This window comes from Scylla paramamosain, chromosome 13, assembly GCF_035594125.1.
Source record: "Scylla paramamosain isolate STU-SP2022 chromosome 13, ASM3559412v1, whole genome shotgun sequence".
In the NCBI taxonomy this organism is placed as follows: domain Eukaryota; kingdom Metazoa; phylum Arthropoda; class Malacostraca; order Decapoda; family Portunidae; genus Scylla; species Scylla paramamosain.
In genome coordinates, this window is record NC_087163.1 from 16699585 (window position 1) to 16720085 (window position 20501).

The 20501-nt window shown below is 40.8% G+C and overlaps 1 protein-coding gene across 1 annotated transcript in view; it reads left to right on the forward strand.

Moving 5' to 3' along the window:
• The first annotated feature begins 608 nt into the window (after positions 1 to 608).
• Positions 609 to 20501, forward strand: part of LOC135106201 (zwei Ig domain protein zig-8-like) — a 103000-nt gene continuing 83107 nt past the window's right edge. Inside the window, exons 1-3 of the mRNA XM_064014976.1 lie at positions 609 to 693; positions 2400 to 2531; positions 3239 to 3396. Coding sequence (XP_063871046.1) covers positions 609 to 693; positions 2400 to 2531; positions 3239 to 3396 — 375 coding nt within the window. The remainder of the gene's footprint in view (positions 694 to 2399; positions 2532 to 3238; positions 3397 to 20501) is intronic.

Sequence of the window (20501 nt, forward strand, 5' to 3'; positions counted from 1 at the left end):
TCTTGAAAGATTTTGACACTGTCTATTAATGAAGGAGTTTTTTACTAGTTGGAAAATAGACTTGGCATGGTTCCCGACAGATATAAAGTGCATGAGATTCTGGTGATGGAAGGCTCAAGTACTTTTTGTGGGCCACCTCTCTATCATATATAGCACGAGAACAAGATGTGTTAAACCAAGGTTTGGAAGGTTTAGGTCGAGAAAAAGAGTGAGAAATGTACGCCTACATGCCAGACACTATCACCTCTGTTATGCGCTCGGCACACAGAGACTGGTCTCTGACACGGAAGCAGTAGTCATCCCAAGAAAAATCAGCAAAATACCTCCTTAGGTCCCCTCAACTAACAAAGGCAAAACACCAGAGGCATCTCCGCTTAGGGATGATCCTGAGGAGAGACTGGAGCGATAGGACAAGATACATATATAAAATTGTGACCGAAGGAGCCCAACGGAGAAAAAAGGGTAACAGCGTACGCAGAAAAATTAGAGGTTAGGGAAAGGTAAAAAAAAATGTTGGGCGTATTTCCAAAACGATCAGGGATAAGAGTAGGATGTTGCACCAACTTCTCTAGGTCGTGGAGGATAGCAAAGCTGAAGGCTAGTTCACCATGATGGTCAGTGAAGGGAGAGGAAAACCAGAACTGGTGGTGGACAATGAAGTCTCCAAAAATGGAGATCTCCGCAAAAGGGAAGGTAGTCAGAATGTACTCCAGTTTCGAAGTTAAGTAGTCAAAGAATTTCTTATAGTCAGAAGAGTTAGATGAGAGGTATACATCACTGACTGTCTTCAGTCTCTCTCTCATCGCTGCAATGTTGCATCTCTAGCTGTCTTCTACCGCTATTGTCATGCTAACTGCTCTTCTGATCTTGCTAACTGCATGCCTCTTCTCCTCCCTCGGCCTCGCTGCACAAGACTTTCTTCTTTCTGTCCACCTCTCTAACGCAAAATTTAACCAGTATTCTCAATAATTCATCCCTTTCTCTGGTAAACTCTGGAACTCTTTGCCTGCTTCTGTATTTCCAGCTTCTTATGACTTAAATTTCTTCAAGAGGGAGGTTTCAAGACACTTATCCTTCAGTTTTTGACTACCGCTTTGGACCCTTTTATGGGATTGGCATTTCAGTGGGTATTTTTTTTCCTGGATTTTTGTTGCCCTTGGCCAGTTTTGGATTAAGAATGAGGATAGAGAAAGTAGGAGGGAACAAAATAGGGATTACTGTCAGTCGCCTCAGACACTTGTGCTTCATTGAGGAATAGAAGATGAGGTTTAGTAGAGGAGAGGTGGTGTTCTACAGATTGAAAATTAGATTTAAGACCGCGAATATTGCAAGAAAAAGTTGGGAGGGGGGGTATCAAGGCACTTAAGGTCGATACCAGAAGACCAGTCCAACCTGGGGACATTTGTGGTCCCATCCCGAGGCTGGTGTAGGATTCGCCATGATAATTTTTTTTATTTTGAGTGAAGGATGTATGTGTAATCAGGTGTATGTAGTTTTCTGTGAAGGCCTTGACTGCCCCTTGTGTTATGAGACACAAAGGGAAATAAACCTTCAGTGCGGTCACATCTGGGTTTAATTATAAGTTCACAGCAGCTCTTGATCCAGTGCTTTAGACCTCGCTGAGAGTAATTATCTTTTCGGCAGGTGCCTACTGCATTCACTCATTCAACAGCATAAGACAAGCTGCATGAGGCTTTATTACTAAGAAGCTAAATGAGACACGGCAACAACAGGACACAAGAACACCTGAGGTCATTATTGCTGCAGAGCTGCATTTCCCATTGGCTAAAGAAGACTGTGATTACTTTTGTTTACTAGCGTCAGGGTATCACCCCTTCGTATCACTTCTTCCTGTGGGACTTTCTAAAGTATCTCCTGCCAAATATGTCACTTTTATTAGTTATACTCTTTTCCACAAGGGCTGGGCGGGAAACGGTTCCGAGTTTTGGAGCCGGTTCTGATGGCAGATACGCACGAGTTACAACATTTATTAAGCATTTATAATATGTATATAATTATTAATATTACTTAAGAAGTCTTGCAAATGGTATCTACCAATGAACGTTGTAATGTACTAGAATCAAATATGAATAAGTGTCCCTGTGTCTGTGTCTAGTATTCAAAGAAATTGCGTGAATAATCATTCACGCAATCGAAGTATAAAAAAAGATTACGCTTATGCAACACTAAATAAATGCCTCCTATTGGCTAGCATGAACGAAATATGTTCGTTTTATAATATGAACATATTTCGTTCATACTAACCAATAGCAGGCACTTCTTTAGTGTTGCCATAAACATCAACTAAACAGTGCACCCATTCAGTATCCATCCCAGATCCTTGGTCTTTCGGGACCGGGAGTCGGTACTCGGTAATTACCCCCCCGCCAATATTTTAGGTGAGTTCCAGAACCGCTACACCCTGATAACTGCCAAGCAGCGCGCTGGCGGCTCCAAGACTCGGGTTTTCACGGATTTCCCGCGGAACCGGTTCCGGAATCGGTCCCGACGGTTCCGCCCACAAGGAACTGGTTCCTCGAATACTTGAGTTTTCGGTTCCTACCCACCACTATTTTCCAGCAAGCATCAGAAAGGCAAATACTTCTTATATTCCTCTCTTCTCTTTCACTTCCTGCCTTGACTCTCTTTTTTTATATCCGCTGTGCCTTCCCACAGTTCACCACCTCAGTTGAGCCGGTTTCAGATAAACTGACGTATTGTCCAAGGCTAAGTGATAGGAGACACCTGTTAGTATGAGAGACAACTTCTTTGTGTTGGCTAACTTTATTTTTAATATATATATATATATATATATATATATATATATATATATATATATATATATATATATATATATATATATATATATATATATATATATATATATATATATATATATATATATATATTATGTGCTAAACAATTTCTTATTCTCTCTCTCTCTCTCTCTCTCTCTCTCTCTCTCTCTCTCTCTCTCTCTCTCTCTCTCTCTCTCTCTCTCTCTCTCTCTCTCTCTCTCTCTCTCTCATAAAACAAACCGTCTCTTCCTCTATATGTCTTCCATTTTTATCTGTCTCCGTATGCTTCCGTCTCAATTACCTCTTCCCGCCTTTTCCTCCTTATCTTGTCTTTCCTCTGCCCTCTTACTTGCTTTCTATTTCCTGAATCCACATGTCACTGCTTGCCAATCTTCACCAAAAGTTTTCTCCACTTATGGTCCTCTCTTCTTCCCTGGCAGCTGTGTTGACGCTGACTAAAGGAGAAGGGTTCATTCCCCTTCCATCTCTCGTCGTAGACCAACCCTACTTCGACTCCTCCATGCGAGTGAATCAGACAGCGCACGTGGGCAGGCAAGCTGAGCTTCACTGCCGCGTCCACTCCATTGGAAACAGAACGGTAGGAAAAAAAAAAAAGAATGAGGAAGAGGAGGAGGACAAGGAAATGGGGAGTTTTTTTTTTTTTTGTGAAAGATTTAAATTATCTTTAAAATCTCTAGTTTTACTGAAGTTATTGTTTCTGCTTCCGCTTTTTATTGGTTTGTAATGTAGTTGTAGTTGCGGTACTCTAGTTTTGTTTGGAAAAGCCTTTAATATATTGTAGGTTTAACTACTACTATCACTCAATACCACAACAGGCACCACCATCACTACCATTATCATAATCAATTATCGGGTACCACCGCCAAAACAACAATAAAAGCAGCAACAACAAAAACAACAACAAAAGCAACAACGAGAACAACAACAGCAACAACAATAAGTCTTATCAGAACACTTTATTGTAAACGAAAAATAAAACAACATTAAAAAGTATTAAATTACGAACTAAAGAGAAATTTAAATGTAATCTATTTCGAATCGTATGTTGGAGGTTAGCTATTTCTGATGGATGAGCAATGGCGAAATTTTGAGAGGGATCGAGGCATTACATATTATATATATATATATATATATATATATATATATATATATATATATATATATATATATATATATATATATATATATATATATATATATATATATATATATATATATATATATATATATATATATTTTTTTTTTTTTTTTTTTATGTAGGAAGGATACTGGCCAAGGGCAACAAAAATCTAATAAGAAAATGCACACTGAAATGCCAGTCCCAAAAAAGGGTCAAAGCAGTGGTCAAAAATTGGTGGATAAGTGTCTTGAAACCTCCCTCTTGAAGGAATTCAAGTCATAGGAAGGTGGAAATACAGAAGCAGGCAGGGAGTTCCAGAGTTTACCAGAGAAAGGGATGAATGATTGAGAATACTAGTTAACTCTTGCGTTAGAGAGGTGGACAGAATAGGGGTGAGAGAAAGAAGAAAGTCTTGTGCAGCGAGGCCGCGGAAGGAGGGGAGGCATGCAGTTAGCAAGATCAGAAGAGCAGTTGGCATGAAAATAGCGGTAGAAGACAGCTAGATATGCAACATTGCGGCAGTGAGAGAGAGGCTGAAGACAGTCAGTTAGAGGAGAGGAGTTGATGAGACAAAAAGCTTTTGATTCCACCCTGTCTAGAAGAGCAGTATGAGTGGAACCCCCCCAGACATGTGAAGCATACTCCATACAGCTGGGGGGGTGAGAACTCAGAACACCTAACTTCATAGAAGCTGTTTTAGCTAGAGATGAAATGTGAAGTTTCCAGTTCAGATTATAAGTAAAGGACAGGCCGAGGATGTTCAGTGTAGAAGAGTGGGACAGTTGAGTGTCATTGAAGAAGAGGGGATATTTGTCTGGAAGGTTGTGTCGAGTTGATAGATGGAGGAATTGAGTTTTTGAGGCATTAAACAATACCAAGTTTGCTCTGCCCCAATCAGAAATTTTAGAAAGATCAGAAGTCAGGCGTTCTGTGGCTTCCCTGCGTGCTATGTTTACCTCCTGAAGGGTTGGACGTCTATGAAAGGACGTGGAAAAGTGCAGGGTGGTATCATCAGCGTAGGAGTGGATAGGACAAGAAGTTTGGTTTAGAAGATCATTAATAAATAATAAGAAGAGAGTTGGTGACAGGACAGAACCCTGAGGAACACCACTGTTAATAGATTTAGGAGAAGAACAGTGACCGTCTACCACAGCAGCAATGGAACGGTCAGAAAGGAAACTTGAGATTAAGTTACAGAGAGAAGGATAAAAACCGTAGGAGGGTAGTTTGGAAATCAAAGCTTTGTGCCAGATTCTATCAAAAGCTTTTGATATGTCCAAGGCAACAGCAAAAATTTCACCAAAATCTCTAAAAGAGGATGACCAAGACTCAGTAAGGAAAGCCAGAAGATCACCAGTAGAGCGGCCTTGACGGAACCCATACTGGCGATCAGATAGAAGGTTCTGAAGTGATAGATGTTTAAGAATCTTCCTGTTGAGGATAGATTCAAAAACTTTAGATAGGCAGGAAATTAAAGCAATCGGACGGTAGTTTGAGGGATTAGAACGGTCACCCTTTTTAGGAACAGGTTGAATGTAGGCAAACTTCCAGCAAGAAGGAAAGGTAGATGTTGACAGACAGAGCTGAAAGAGTTTGACTAGGCAAGGTGCAAGCACGGAGGCACAGTTTCGGAGAACAATAGGAGGGACCCCATCAGGTCGATAAGCCTTCCGAGGGTTTAGGCCAGAGAGGGCATGGAAAACATCATTGCGAAGAATTTTAATACGTGGCATGAAGTAGTCAGAAGGTGGAGGAGAGGGAGGAACAAGCCCAGAATCGTCCAAGGTAGAGTTTTTAGAAAAGGTTTGAGCAAAGAGTTCAGCTTTAGAAATAGATGTGATAGCAGTGGTGCCATTTGGTTGAAGTAGAGGAGGGAAAGAAGAAGAAGCAAAGTTATTGGAGATATTTTTGGCTAGATGCCAGAAATCTCGAGGGGAGTTAGATCTTGAAAGGTTTTGACATTTTCTGTTAATGAAGGAGTTTTTGGCTAGTTGGAAAACAGACTTGGCATGGTTCCGGGCAGAAATATAAAGTGCATGAGATTCTGGTGATGGAAGACTTAAGTACCTTTTGTGGGCCATCTCTCTATCATGTATAGCACGAGAACAAGCTGTGTTAAACCAAGGTTTAGAAGGTTTAGGACGAGAAAAAGAGTGAGGAATGTACGCCTCCATGCCAGACACTATCACCTCTGTTATGCGCTCAGCACACAAAGACGGGTCTCTGACACGGAAGCAGTAGTCATTCCAAGGAAAATCAGCAAAATACCTCCTCAAGTTCCCCCAACTGGCAAAGGCAAAACGCCAGAGGCACCTTCGCTTAGGGGGATCCTGAGGAGGGATTGGAGTGATAGGACAAGATAAAGATATGAGATTGTGATCGGAGGAGCCCAACGGAGAAGAAAGGGTGACAGCATAAGCAGAAGGATTAGAGGTCAGGAAAAGGTCAAGAATGTTGGGCGTATCTCCAAGACGGTCAGGAATGCGAGTAGGGTGTTGCACCAATTGCTCTAGGTCATGGAGGATAGCAAAGTTGTAGGCTAGTTCACCAGGATGGTCAGTGAAGGGAGAGGAAAGCCAAAGCTGGTGGTGAACATTGAAATCTCCAAGAATGGAGATCTCTGCAAAAGGGAAGAGGGTCAGAATGTGCTACACTTTGGAAATTAAGTAGTCAAAGAATTTCTTATAGTCAGAGGAGCTAGGAGAAAGGTATACAGCACAGATAAATTTAATATGAGAGTGACTATCTAGTCGTAGCCAGATGGTGGAAAACTCGGAAGATTCAAAAGCGTGGGCACGGGAGCAGGTTAAGTCATTGCGCACATAAACGCAGTATCCAGCTTTGGATAAAAAATGAGGATAGAGAAAGTAGGAGGAAACAGAAAAGGGGCTACTGTCAGTTGCCTCAGACACCTGAGTTTCAGTGAGGAAAAGAAGATGAGGTTTAGAAGAGGAGAGGTGGTGTTCTACAGATTGAAAATTAGATCTTAGACTGCGAATGTTGCAGAAGTTAATGAAGAAAAAGTTGAGGGGGGTGTCAAGACACTTAGGGTCGTCGACAGAAAGGCACTCCGACCTGGGGACATTTATGGTCCCCTCCCCAGATGGGGACTCCGAGGCTGGTGTAGGAGTCGCCATGATGATTTTAAAATTTTTGAGTGAAGGGTGTGTGTGTTATTAGGTGCTTGTAGTTTTGTGTGGAGGAAGAGAGTTGTCTTTAGAGGGCAGGCTGTGACTGCCCCCTTGTGTTGTGAGACACAAAGGGAAACGTTCAGTGAGGTCACAGCTGGGTTTAATAATAAGTCCACAGCACCCCTGAACTGTGCTTTAGACCTCACTGAGAGTAATTATCGTTTCGGCAGGTGTCTACTGCCTCCTCCTCTGAAGGACATATATATATATATATATATATATATATATATATATATATATATATATATATATATATATATATATATATATATATATATATATATATATATATATATATATATATATATATATATATATATACATATATATATTTTATGTTGGAAGGACACTGGCCGAGGGCAACAAAAATATAATAAAAAAAATGCCCACTGAAATACCAGTCCCATAAAAGGGTCAAAGCAGTGGTCAAAAATTGATGAATAAGTGTCTTGAAACCTCCCTCTTGAAGGAATTCAAGTCATAGGAATAGGAAGGTGGAAATACAGAAGCAGGCAGGGAGTTCCAGAGTTTACCAGAAAAGGGATGAATGATTGAGAGTACTGGTTAACTCTTGCGTTAGAGAGGTGGACAGAATAGGGGTGAGAGATTGAAGAATATCTTATGCAGCGAGGCGGCGGAAGGAGGGAAGGCATACAGTTAGCAAGATCAGAAGAGCAGTTAGCATGAAAACAGCGGTAGAAGACAGCTAGATATGCAACATTGCGGCGGTGAGAGAGAGAGTGAAGACAGTCAGTTAGAGGAGAGGAGTTGATGAGATGAAAAGCTTTTGATTCCACCCTGTCTAGAAGAGCAGTATGAATTGAACCTCCCGAGACATGTGAAGCTTACTCCATACATGGACGGATAAGGCCCTTGTACAGAGTTAGCAGCTAAGGGGGATGAGAAAAACTGGCGGAAAAGTCTTAGAACACCTAACTTCATAAAAGCTGTTTTAGCTTGAGATGAGATGTGAAGTTTCCAGTTCAGATTATAAGTAAAGCACAGACTAAGGATGTTCAGTGTAGAAGACGGGGACAGTTTGACAGGTTGTGTCGAGTTGATAGATGGAGGAATTGAGTTTTTGAGGCATTGAACAATACTAAATTTGCTCTGCCCCAATCATAAATTTTAGAAAGATCAGAAGTCAGGCGTTCTGTGGCTTTCCTGCGTGATATGTTTACCTCCTGAAGGGTTGGACGTCTATGAAAAGACGTGGAAAAGTGCAGGGTGGTACCATCAGCGTAGGAGTGGATAGGACAAGAAGTTTGGTTTAGAAGATCATTAATGAATAATAAAAAAAGAGTGGGTGACAGGACAGAACCCTGAGGAACACCACTGTTAATAGATTTAGGAGAAGAACAGTGGCCGTCTACCACAGCAGCAATAGAACGGTCAGAAAGGAAACTTGAGATGAAGTTACAGAGAGAAGGATAGAAACCCCAGGAGGGTAGTTTGGAAATCAAAGCTTTGTGCCAGACTCTATCAAAAGCTTTTGATATGTCCAAGGCAACAGCAGAAGTTTCACCAAAATCTGTAAAAGAGGATGACCAAGACTCAGTAAGGAAAGCCAGAAGATCACCAGTAGAGCGGCCTTGACGGAGCCCATAATGGCGATCAGATAGAAGGTTGTGAAGTGATAGATGTTTAAGAATCTTCCTGTTGAGGATAGATTCAAAAACTTTAGATAGGCAGGAAATTAAAGCAATAGGACAGTAGTTTGAGGGATTAGAACGGTCACCCTTTTTAGGAACAGGTTGAATGTAGGCAAACTTCCAGCAAGAAGGAAAGGTAGATGTTGACAGACAGAGCTGAAAGAATTTGACTAGGCAAGGTGCAAGCATGGAGGCACAGTTTCGGAGAACAATATGAGGGACCCCATCAGGTCCATAAGCCTTCCGAGGATTTAGGCCAGCGAGGGCATGGAAAACATCATTGCGAAGAATTTTAATAGGTGGCATGAAGTAGTCAGAGGGTGGAGGAGACGGAGGAACAAGCCCAGAATCGTCCAAGGTAGCGTTTTTAGCTAAGGTTTGAGCAAAGAGTTCAGCTTTAGAAATAGATGTGATAGCAGTGGTGCCATTTGGTTGAAATAGAGGGGGGAAAAAAGAAAAAGCAAAGTTATTGGAGATATTTTTGGCTAGATGCCAGAAATCACGAGGGGAGTAAGATCTTGAAAGGTTTTGACATTTTCTTTTAATGAAGGAGTTTTTGGCTACTTGGAGAACAAACTTGGCATGGTTCCGGGTAGAAATATAAAGTGCATGAGATTTTGGTGATGGAAGGCTTAAGTACCTTTTGTGGGCCACCTCTCTATCATGTATAGCACGAGAACAAGCTCTGTTAAACCAAGGTTTAGAAGGTTTAGGACGAGAAAAAGAGTGAGGAATGTATGCCTCCATACCGGACACTATCACCTCTGTTATGCGAACCGGCACACAAAGACGGGTCTCTGACACGGAAGCAGTAGTCATTCCAAGGAAAATCAGCAAAATACCTCCTCAGGTCCCCGTAAATACCAGAGGCAAAACCCCAGAGGCACCTTGGCTTAGGGGGATCCTAAGGAGGGATTGGAGTGATAGGACAAGATAAAGATATGAGATTGTGATCGGAAGAGCCCAACGGAGAAGACAGGGTGACAGCATAAGCAGAAGGATTAGAGGTCAGGAAAAGGTCAAGAATGTTGGGCGTATCTCCAAGACGGTCAGGAATACGAGTAGGGTGTTGCACCAATTGCTCTAAGTCATGGAGGATAGCAAAGTTGTAGGCTAGTTCACCAGGATGGTCAGTGAAGGGAGAGGAAAGCCAAAGCTGGTGGTGAACATTGAAGTCTCCAAGAATGGAGATCTCTGCAAAAGGGAAGAGGGTCAGAATATATATATATATATATATATATATATATATATATATATATATATATATATATATATATATATATATATATATATATATATATATATATATATATATATATATATATTTATATATATAGACTAGACACTAGCAAGGACTCTGTCTAAGGCGCGTTTCTCTCATCCAAGATCGCGCTTGTCTTCGAAGCGCGAGCTTCAGTAAAACCAAGATAGTGTGTTTTTGTCGTCAAGATTTCAGCCATCCTGCTTCGAAGACGCCGGGTAGAAACCAGGACCGATCTTCGACAAATCCGTAGCACGCTTCTGAGTTGTCTTGGGGCGATCTTGACGCGTAAATAGAAGCAGTATGGCGATCCCCAAAGAGTATTTTTCTGTGATGAAAACATGTGTAATCTATAATTATATATATATATATATATATATATATATATATATATATATATATATATATATATATATATATATATATATATATATATATATATATATATATATATATATATATATATATATATATATATATATATATATATATATATATATATATATATATATATATATATATATATATATATATATATATATATATATATATATATATATATATATATATATATATATATATATATATATATATATATATATATATATATATATATATATATATATATATATATATATATATATATATATATATATATATTTTTTTTTTTTTTTTTTTTTTTTTTCATGTAGGATGGACACTGCCCAAGGGCAACAAATATCAAATAAATAAAAAAATGCCCACTGAAATGCTAGTTCCATAAAAGGGTCAAAGTAGTAGTCAAAAATTGATGAAAAAGTGTCTTGAAACCTCCTTCTTGAAGGAATTCAAGTCATAGGAAGGTGGAAATATAGAAGCAGGCAGGGAGTTCTAGAGTTTACCAGAGAAAGGGATGAACGATTGAGAATAATGGTTAACTCTTGCAGTTAGCAAGATCAGAAGAGCAGTTAGCATGAAAATGGCGGTAGAAGACAACTAGAGATCCAACATTGCGGCGGTGAGCGAGAAGCTGGAGACAGTCAGTTAGAGGAGAGGAGTTGATGAGATGAAAAGCTTTTGATTCCACCCTGTCTACAAGAGCAGTATGAGTGGAACACCCCCAGACATGTGAAGCATACTCCATACAAGGAGGGATAAGGTCCTTGTACAGAGTTAGCAGCTGGCGGGGTGAGCAAAACTGCCGAAGACGTCTTAGAACACCCAACTTCATAGAAGCTGTTTTAGCTAGAGATGAGATGTGAAGTTTCCATTTCAGATTATAAGTAAAGGACAGACCGAGGATATTCAGTGTAGAAGAGGGGGACAGTTGAGTATCATTGAAGAAGAGGGGATAGTTGCCTGGAAGGTTGTGTCAAGTTGATTGATGGAGAAGTTGAGTTTTTGAGGCATTGAACAATACCAAGTTTGCTCTGCCCCAATCAGAAATTTTAGAAAGATCAGAAGTCAAGCGTTCTGTGGCTTCCCTGCTTAAAATGTTTACCTCCTGAAGGGTTGGACGTCTTTAAAAAGACGTGGAAAAGTGCAGGGTGGTATCATCAGCGTAGGAGTAGATAGGACAAGAAGTTTGGTTTAGTTAATGGTTTAATTAATGAATAATAAGAAGAGATTGGTTGACAGGACATAACCCTGAAGAACACCACTGTTAATAGATTTAGGAGAAGAACAGTGACTGTCTACCACAGCAGCAATAAAACGGTCATTAAGGAAACTCGAGATGAAATTACAGAGAGAAGGATAGAAGCCGTAGGAAGATAGTTTGGAAATCAAAGCTTTGTGCCAGACACTATCAAAAGCTTTTGATATGTCCAAGGCAACAGCAAAAGTTGAGGATAGGATCTTCCTGTTAAGGATAGATTAAAAAACTTTAGATAGTTGAGAAGAAAGACCTCATCCGCCTCGTGCGATAACTTCCTTCCCCTTTTATTATATTAGGGGATTGGCAGCTCCCGCATGTCTCTTTGTGCTGCCCTCTTATTATCAATAAGAACTCAGAACCAATTGCCAGTCCCTAGCCTTGTTTTAGAACATTTTGCTTCCCATTCTGGTTCCACCCCGTTTAGTAATGGTTCAAAGTCTGATGCTGAAGTCGGTTATAGTGTTGTTTTCCCTTCTTTCTGTAGAAGTGCTAGCCTCCTTGGGGTTGCTTCTGTTTTTACAACAGAACCTTCTGATATTATATTAGCTCTTCGTAATATTTTTACAGTTGCAATAGGATCTTTTACAGTTTATAGTGATTGACGTTTTGCACTTTCTGCGTTGCAGTATTTTACATCTTCCCATCACCCCCCTAGTTTTATGTATTCATCAAGTTTTGTTCTTTTGGGTCCCCCCATGTAGGAATTCCTGGGAATGAGAGGGCTGACAGGCAGGCTGGGAAGGCATCTCATCCCCAATCCCCATGCCCTTTAGAGATACGTATTCAGCCATTCGTGTGGCAGCCATCGAGAATTGGCAGCGGAGATGGAAGACCACTACAAAAATGGGAGAAATTATTCAAACCACTGCCTTTCCGTGGAAATACTCTCATGTGTGAGATCACTGGGGTGAGTCTCTGCTGGCTCGTTTCCGGATTGGCCATAGAAGACTTAGGCACAGTTACTTAATTTCCGGGACCTCCAGCCTTATTAAGATGACTGTCCGGTTCCTTTGATTGTGCGGAACTTACTAGTTGAGTGCCCTAATCTCGGGGAGCTGTGAGACAGATATTTATATACATGTTGGGGACCAGGCGGTGTTTCCGTCTGTCTTTAATGCTGGGAAAGAACTGTCTTTCTCCTGAACGTGAGGTGTTGTCTTTTGTGGAGGAGGCTGGCCTCCTTCATTAATTGTGATATATAAAGTTATTTTTGTTTCTACTCCTACTTTATTTTGTTTTATTCCTCTTTCAGTTTTTGTTCCTACAACTTTTTATTTAATTTGCAGAATTTATTTATTTTTCGTTTCTGTTTGTTCTATTTTATTTCTTTCCTCGTTCTTTTAATATAACTTTGTTTGTCAATATATTTTTGTAGCGGCGTCATATAACCTCGTTTTTGCAGCGGATTATCAAAGTCAATCAGTCAATATATCACTACACAGAGACGACTCTCTGATAGGGAAGCAGTAGTCATTCCAAGGAAGAGCAGAATAATACCTCCTCGGGGATCCTGAAGAGGGATCCCCCACAGCGGATTTGTGTGATAGGACAAGACACAGATATGAAGATGTGATTGGAGGAGCCCAACAGAGATGACAGAGTAACAGCATAAGCAGAAGTATTAGAGGTAAGTAAAAGGTCAAAAATGAATACGAGTAGGGTGTTCAACTAACTGCGCTAGGTCATGGAGGATAGCAAAGTTAAAGGCCAGCTCACAGCAGTCCAGGTTTTGTTTGTAAACAAAAAAGCCACACACTAGGGGATAACTACAAACATGGCACCGATTTCCTTAGCCAACTAGTAAGTCTTAGTAAGTAAGACGGTGCCTCCTGACGGGTGACTGGATTTGGCAGTTGGATGCCCTTCCTACCCTTGGACCATGCCCATAATTCGAACTTACGAGTATACTCCTGAGGACCCTTCTGCCCTCAAAGCTCACGCGGTAGCACTGTATCACGGCTGCCCCAGTAACAATAATAACAATAATAATTTTAATTTTGTTATTAATAGTAAAAATTATAATAATAATATTAATAATAATAATAATAATAATAATAGTAATAATAATAATAATAATAATAATAATAATTATAAATTATTATTATTCTTTCCATTATTATTATTATTATTATCATTATTATTATTATTACTATTATTCTTATTATTGTTATTATTATTATTATTATTATTATTATTATTATTATTATTAGTAGTAGTAGTAGTAGTAGTAGTATCACCATTATCACTAGAGATAAGTTCTAATTATAGCAGCATCAATAGCGGTACGACATAAAGAGAAGACGTGGTCAACGACAGGAAGACCAGTGACCGTTAGTAGCATTTTTATTTATTTATTTATTTATTTATTTTTTTTTTTTTATGCAGGAGGGACACTGGCTAAGGGCAACAAAAATTTATTAAAAAAAAAAAGTCCCCTGAGATGCCAGTCCCAGAAAAGGGTCCAAAGCGGTAGTCAAAAACTGAAGCATAAATCTTGAAACTCCCCTCTTGAAGGAATTCAAGTCATGGGAAGTTATAGAAACACAAAAGTAGGCAGGGAGTTTCAGAGTTTACCAGAGAAAGGGATGAATGATTGAGAATACTTGCATTAGAGAGGGTGAGAGAAAGAAGAAAATCTTGTGCAATGAGACCGCAGGAGGAGGGGAGGCATGCAGTTAGCAAGATAAAAAGGGCAGTTAGAATGAAAATAGCGATAGAGAATAGCTAGAGATGCACCATTGCGGCGATGAGAAAGAGGCTGAAGAAAGTCAGTTACAGGAGAATAGTTGATGAGACGAAAAGCTTTTGATTTCACCCTGTCTAGAAGAGCGGTATGAGTGGAACCCCCCCAGACATGTGAACTACATGTACATGGACGGATAAGGCCCTTGTACAGAATTAGCAGGTGGGTGGGTGAGAAAAACTGATGGAGACGTCTCAGAACACCTATCTTCATAGAAGCTGTTTTAGCTAGCGATAAGATGTGAAGTTTCCAGTTCATATTATATGTAAAGGACAGACCGAGGATGTTCAGTGTAGAAGAGGGGGACAGTTGAGTGTCACTGAAGAAGAGGAGATAGTTGTCAGCAAAGTTGTGTCGAGTTGATAGATGGACGAATTGAGTTTTTTGAGGCATTGAACAATAGTTTCCTCTGCCCATTTCAGAAATTTTAGAAAGATCAGAGTAGTAGGGAAATTGCCACCAGGGTCTCCTTTTGTAAAAAGGTATGCCAAGAGAGCCCCCCCCAAAGGGGGGACTCTCTTGGCATGAAATGACTAAATGAATCAATAATGGTGGGTGGGAAGTAATAGGCAAGGCAGGTGGTTGGGATCACCATCACAAGTGTGGTTTGGGAGTCGCTAGTGGCTTGCCATTACGGCCTCCCTTTCACTCGCGCGGGTCCTGGGTGGCCAGGGTGGTTTGAGTCTTGCCATCACGTGTTCCCTCCGACATCTCAGTACATTCCAATGTCTCCCACCACTTGATGGTCAAGGTGTATTATCTTATTCCCTAAATATTTCTACTGCATTATGGAAGTGGATCCAAATTCCAGTATATCGTTTTATGGCCGGGTTAAGCAGTCCGAGTTTGATGTGTATAAATATAACATGTATACTACCTACCGGAAAGGAATATCATCTCCAATTTTACCGATAAGAACATACCGGCCATAACTAAGGCGATCAATGGACAGATAGTGAGAGAACTTCAAGCAATTTTAAATGAGTTCTTTAAGATCTATTTCCCATACTCGGAAATTATTTATTACGACCGCGACTTGGAGAGAGTCGTAGTTAACAATGCGATCGTGCCTCCTAATGACGATCGTATTTACAGTGATATAAGTATAAAATTTGCTTCACATATAGCTCGCATTCTGGGTTTCAATCCAAATTTTCGCTACACCGTCTACTTTCAAAAACCTGGCGACACCATTTCATCTTCCAGTGCGAGCGAAGTTTCCGCCGTGACACCCATAAAATTATTCGCTCAATACGTACCACGAGCTAATGCAGGGACGGATTATATGTACGTTTATACCGATATCATTTCTCCCACGCGATTTGGTAACCAACTAGTTAATATATTAGTCGTCATACCACTCCCCGGCGACAGCACCAGTAAAGGTACGAATCCAATTACGTATAAACCGCTTTCCATATCAACTATAAAGAGTGTGGCCATCAAAATTATCAATCAAAGAGGCAAACCTATTCAGTTTGAAGATGGAGAAAACAGTGTTACTTGCGTGTTACATATAAAACCATGTTAACTTTTCCGTCTCGGACATAAAGTTTTGAAGAGAAATGATCAAGGCGGGATAAGGATAGGGGCGGAGATAATGAAACAGGCAGGTGTTGCCTACTTCCGAGTCAGGCCACGCGCCTCGTGGTCATCTGCGCGGGAAACTTCAGTGTTTCCCCACGCTCCATACCGGACCGGGTGCAAGTGTTGACAATGCTATAGGAAAAAAAAAAAGAAAAATGGTTGTTCACTGTGGGACAGCAGAGACGCGGTTTTTATGTGAAGTGTGTGTGAGATGGCACTCTAATCCACCCTGCCCCTCATGTGTGGAAGACCAGTGTGATTTATGTGAGCGGTGTGGTGTTCTGTTCTGTTCATCCTCCACCAGAACACACCTGCGAAGTTCGAGATCCTGATTCTTCTGGTAAGCATTATTACTTATTTTTTACAAGAATGTATAATAATAAAGATGGAATGACTGTCAATCTTTACAAGTTTGAGCTCTGAGTACATCTTCCTGTACAGGCTCACACTCGATTGATCAGAGTGGTGACGTAGAACACACACGTCGGCAAGCGTCACAAGCCAACAACCCACACGGAGGTGGGGGAAGAGGTGAGAAAAAAAAAAAAATCTACTACAAATAATAAATCAATAAATACGGTACCACCGCCACTATTACTAGCTACTACTAATATTCTTTTTTTTTTAAGACTCGCCACAGCCGGGGCCGAGTGGATTATCGGAGGATGTATTAAATTCTTCCGAGACTTCAAGTCCCCCGCTACCTACACAAGGTAAATATCAATTTAATAACAACAATTATTATAATAATAATGAGGATAATAATAATAATAATAATAATAATAATAATAATAATAATAATAATAATAATAATAATAGACTGTCGCTGCTACTTCTATTTCTTACCCCCAGACACGCCACAAGCGGAAACAGGCCACAATGAGCGCGGGACACCGGAAGAACCAGCGGAAGCAGGCCACGATGAGCGCGTGACGCCGGAAGAACCGCGCTTAATTGATTCGAGGGAAAATTTTATGAGGGGCTTCACCAGACATCAATATGACATACCTGATCATGTAAGCAGAGATCCACTCGGTCTACTTACCGAATACAGGGAGTTCCTTATATGGGAAATTAGATCATATTTCAAGTCACGGCTTGCCATTCTCCCCCACCCTGAAAATATTTTCACACATTTCTCTGTTACTAGTTAAATTCTCTACCTTAGGCGAGGATGAACATCGAGTCATTCATATTGCTTTTAGAGCACGTCTGATCATCTATCAAGATGTACCTGACCTTGTTGATTTATGGATGTCGGTTATTATGAACAGTCGGTTGGAAAGCCTTACCAGCGAGACTGAAGGATCTGGATTTATCATTTCAAGAGTAGAGAATTTTTTCATCAACTATTGCTTGCATGTCGCATGCAGTGGCATAGGAGATCATGTTGCATATCCTAGAGGCATGTAAGGTGGGAATTAAATTTTCAATCCTGATGCCGACATTCGTCCTGTGTTATTCAATGTTTGGCGGCTTTCAGTTTTCACGCCCGAGGTGTACCTTGGAAAAGAATTCCAAAAATATTACGTAGACGGCATGGCAGAGAGAAATACGCCACGCGCTGAAAAGCAGAGAGTCCTGTGACTTGGGAGAACTTGAGTCAGTTAGAAAGGTTAAATCACCTGTCTCTGGATGTTTATACACTGACCAAAAGCGGTGAGATGTACTATTTAACATTATCAAGAAAAGGATCGCGCAAGTATAATCCCACTCCTTTTACTAGGCGGGAGACATATGACGCTCTTTAAAGACATGGAGAAGCTGCACTGGAAATTGACTAAAAGCTCTCCCACCCTAGAGTGTCATCAGTTTTGCAAAATATGTTTCAGCTCAGTTCCCAAGTCTGTGAGTTTGAGCGATCACGAGTGTCATTGCGATTTCACTCAAACTCTTCTCTTTCCAGGTGATGCTGAAGACGTAAAATTCAAAAATTTTGCCTACACCTATCAGCCTGCCTACTTATCATTTTTTTATTTTGAAACCATGAGAATAGGAGTGTGATAGCTGAACATGAGCCAATTGGCTACTTGTATCTCATCATCAATAGGCATGGAAATGTTGTGGAAAAGAGAAGTTATTTCGGCGAAGATCCCGTGAATAATTTCATTGATAGCCTGTCCGAAGCTTGGAGAATCATCAAGGAAAGTGTATTTAGCTATCCAATTAGCATGTCTGCGGAGGATGAAGTCCACTTCAAACGTCAGCGCCACTGCGAGCTCTGCCGTCAACCCTTTAATGTGAAACCCCCCCACCTCATAAACATCACGACCACTCATTACCACAAAATAATTACAAGGGGGCAATGTGCGCGCGATGCAACCTCCAGTGTCGTGACATGAGGAAATATCTCATCTTTCTGGCGCATAATATGAGCTTTGACGTCTCCTTAATCATAAAAGACCTTCAGTTGCCAGAGTCGCGCGTGGACATCCTTGCCAAGTCAGAATCGCATTTATTGAGAGTAAGGATTAAGGAATTGCAGTTTCAAGACAGGCTTTCCATTATGAACGCCGGCCTCGGCCATCTCGCTCAGAGTTACGTGCAGGCGGGCTATGACACGCGTTATGCCCAGGAGATGGTGAATTACCTCCCCGAGGATGTAAGACACGCAATTTGTGTTAAAAAAACAGTTTCTTTGTTATGAGTACATCACCGACCTTGCCCGCTTAGAAGATAGTCAATTGCCACCTCGCAAAGCATTTTATGACACGCTCAAGGAGAAGGCTCTATCACCTGGAGAATATGAATACGCTCAAAACATGTGGAGTATGGCATCCTGTCGCACTTTAGGTGATTACATAAGACTGTATTGTGAGATTGATGTGGGGTTATTAGCCGACACATATCTCAGATATAGATCATACCTGCATGAATTTTATGGACTGACACATCAAGTGTCACTGTCTTCTTATGTTTATGACGCTTTTTTAAAGTCAAGAGGCGTTCAACTTGACCAGCCTTACGACCCTAACATGTATCACCTGATCAAAAGAAATGTACGAGGAGGCTTTGTAACTTGCGTCAGACCTCACCTGCAGTCAAATCATGAACCCGACGGCTGGCCCGGCACTTATGTGTTCTATCTGGACTATAATTCATTATATGCAACCGTTATGTGTTCCCCCCTGCCTATGGGCAACATCAAAAAACTTTCTCAGACAGAGATGGATGATTTTTTTTAAGTTGGCATCCAGAATCACGCTACAGGAACGTTACTCAGCGTAAAAATGAGACGTGCGCCATTAAAAATCGCATTTCCAAACTGATGTCAAACGCAGTCTACGGCAGATCCATGTTATCTGAAGTGAAGTATGACCTCCAACAGAAATTAGTGACAAAAAGAAAGTTTTTCCTGAAGTATGTAAGAAATCCATCCTTTAAGAGGGTACACCAATTAGGCGAGGACCGAGTCATATGCGTCAACAGTAAGAATACGATTAAAATCAGGCAGCCAAATTACTTGGGATATCATATTTTAGAAGTGGCAAAGAAGTACATGTACAACTTTTGGTATCGTGTCATCAAAGCTAATTATGGGGAGGGAGCTAAATTAGCTTATGAAGATACTGACAGTTTCATATTCAGTCTACACATACCTACAAACTTAAATGATGAACTGAAACATGGACCCATGGCAAATTTTCTCGACAGCAGTAACTTTGCTTCAGATCACCCATGTTTTAATGGGGAGCAGAAGGGTCAACTAGGCTTGCTGAAATCTGAAACCGGATCCACGCTCATCAAAGAGGCGATCATATTAAAGCTAAAGATGTATTCGCTGCTGTTGGAAGATGACAAGCAAGTATCTCGAGGTAAAGGTGTTCCAATTCACCATCAACAAAATATATTGCATCAACAGTATAATAATGTCGCATGTGGGATAGTGGATAGCTATAATATCAGGAATGTGAAAGAAATGCGAAAGCGTACGTTGTCACATTTAGACGACAAGCGCTTTCACGTCGATGGCTATAGCTCAAGGGCGTATTATCACCCCGACAATGATCAGCGGGAAAGAGATGTGGAGAATGAGGTGGATGAGGAGGTGGCGGTGGATGAGGAGGAGGAGGAGGAGGAGGAGGTGGATGAGGAAGAGGAGGAGGAGGAGAAGGAGGAGGAGGAAGAAGAGGGGAAGGATTTGGTTAATGAGTGGACTGTGGCGTGATCGGGAGAGACTTTCCACGACATTATTGACATCATAATTAAGGGGTAGAGAAAGAGAGGACACCGCTGGTAGCAGCCGTCCTCCATGTAATGTAAAAAAAACATTTCCACTGACCACATAGGCTAAGGAAAAGGAGGAGGAGGATGGGTTAATGAGTGCGTTGTGACGTGATCGGGAGGGACTTTCCATGACGATATTCACATCATAATTAAGGGGTGGAGAGAGACCGCGGCTGCTAGCAGCTGCCGTTCATGTAATGTAAGAACATTTGTATTGACCACGTGGTTAAGGAGGAGGATGAGGGGGGATTATTCATGTAATGTA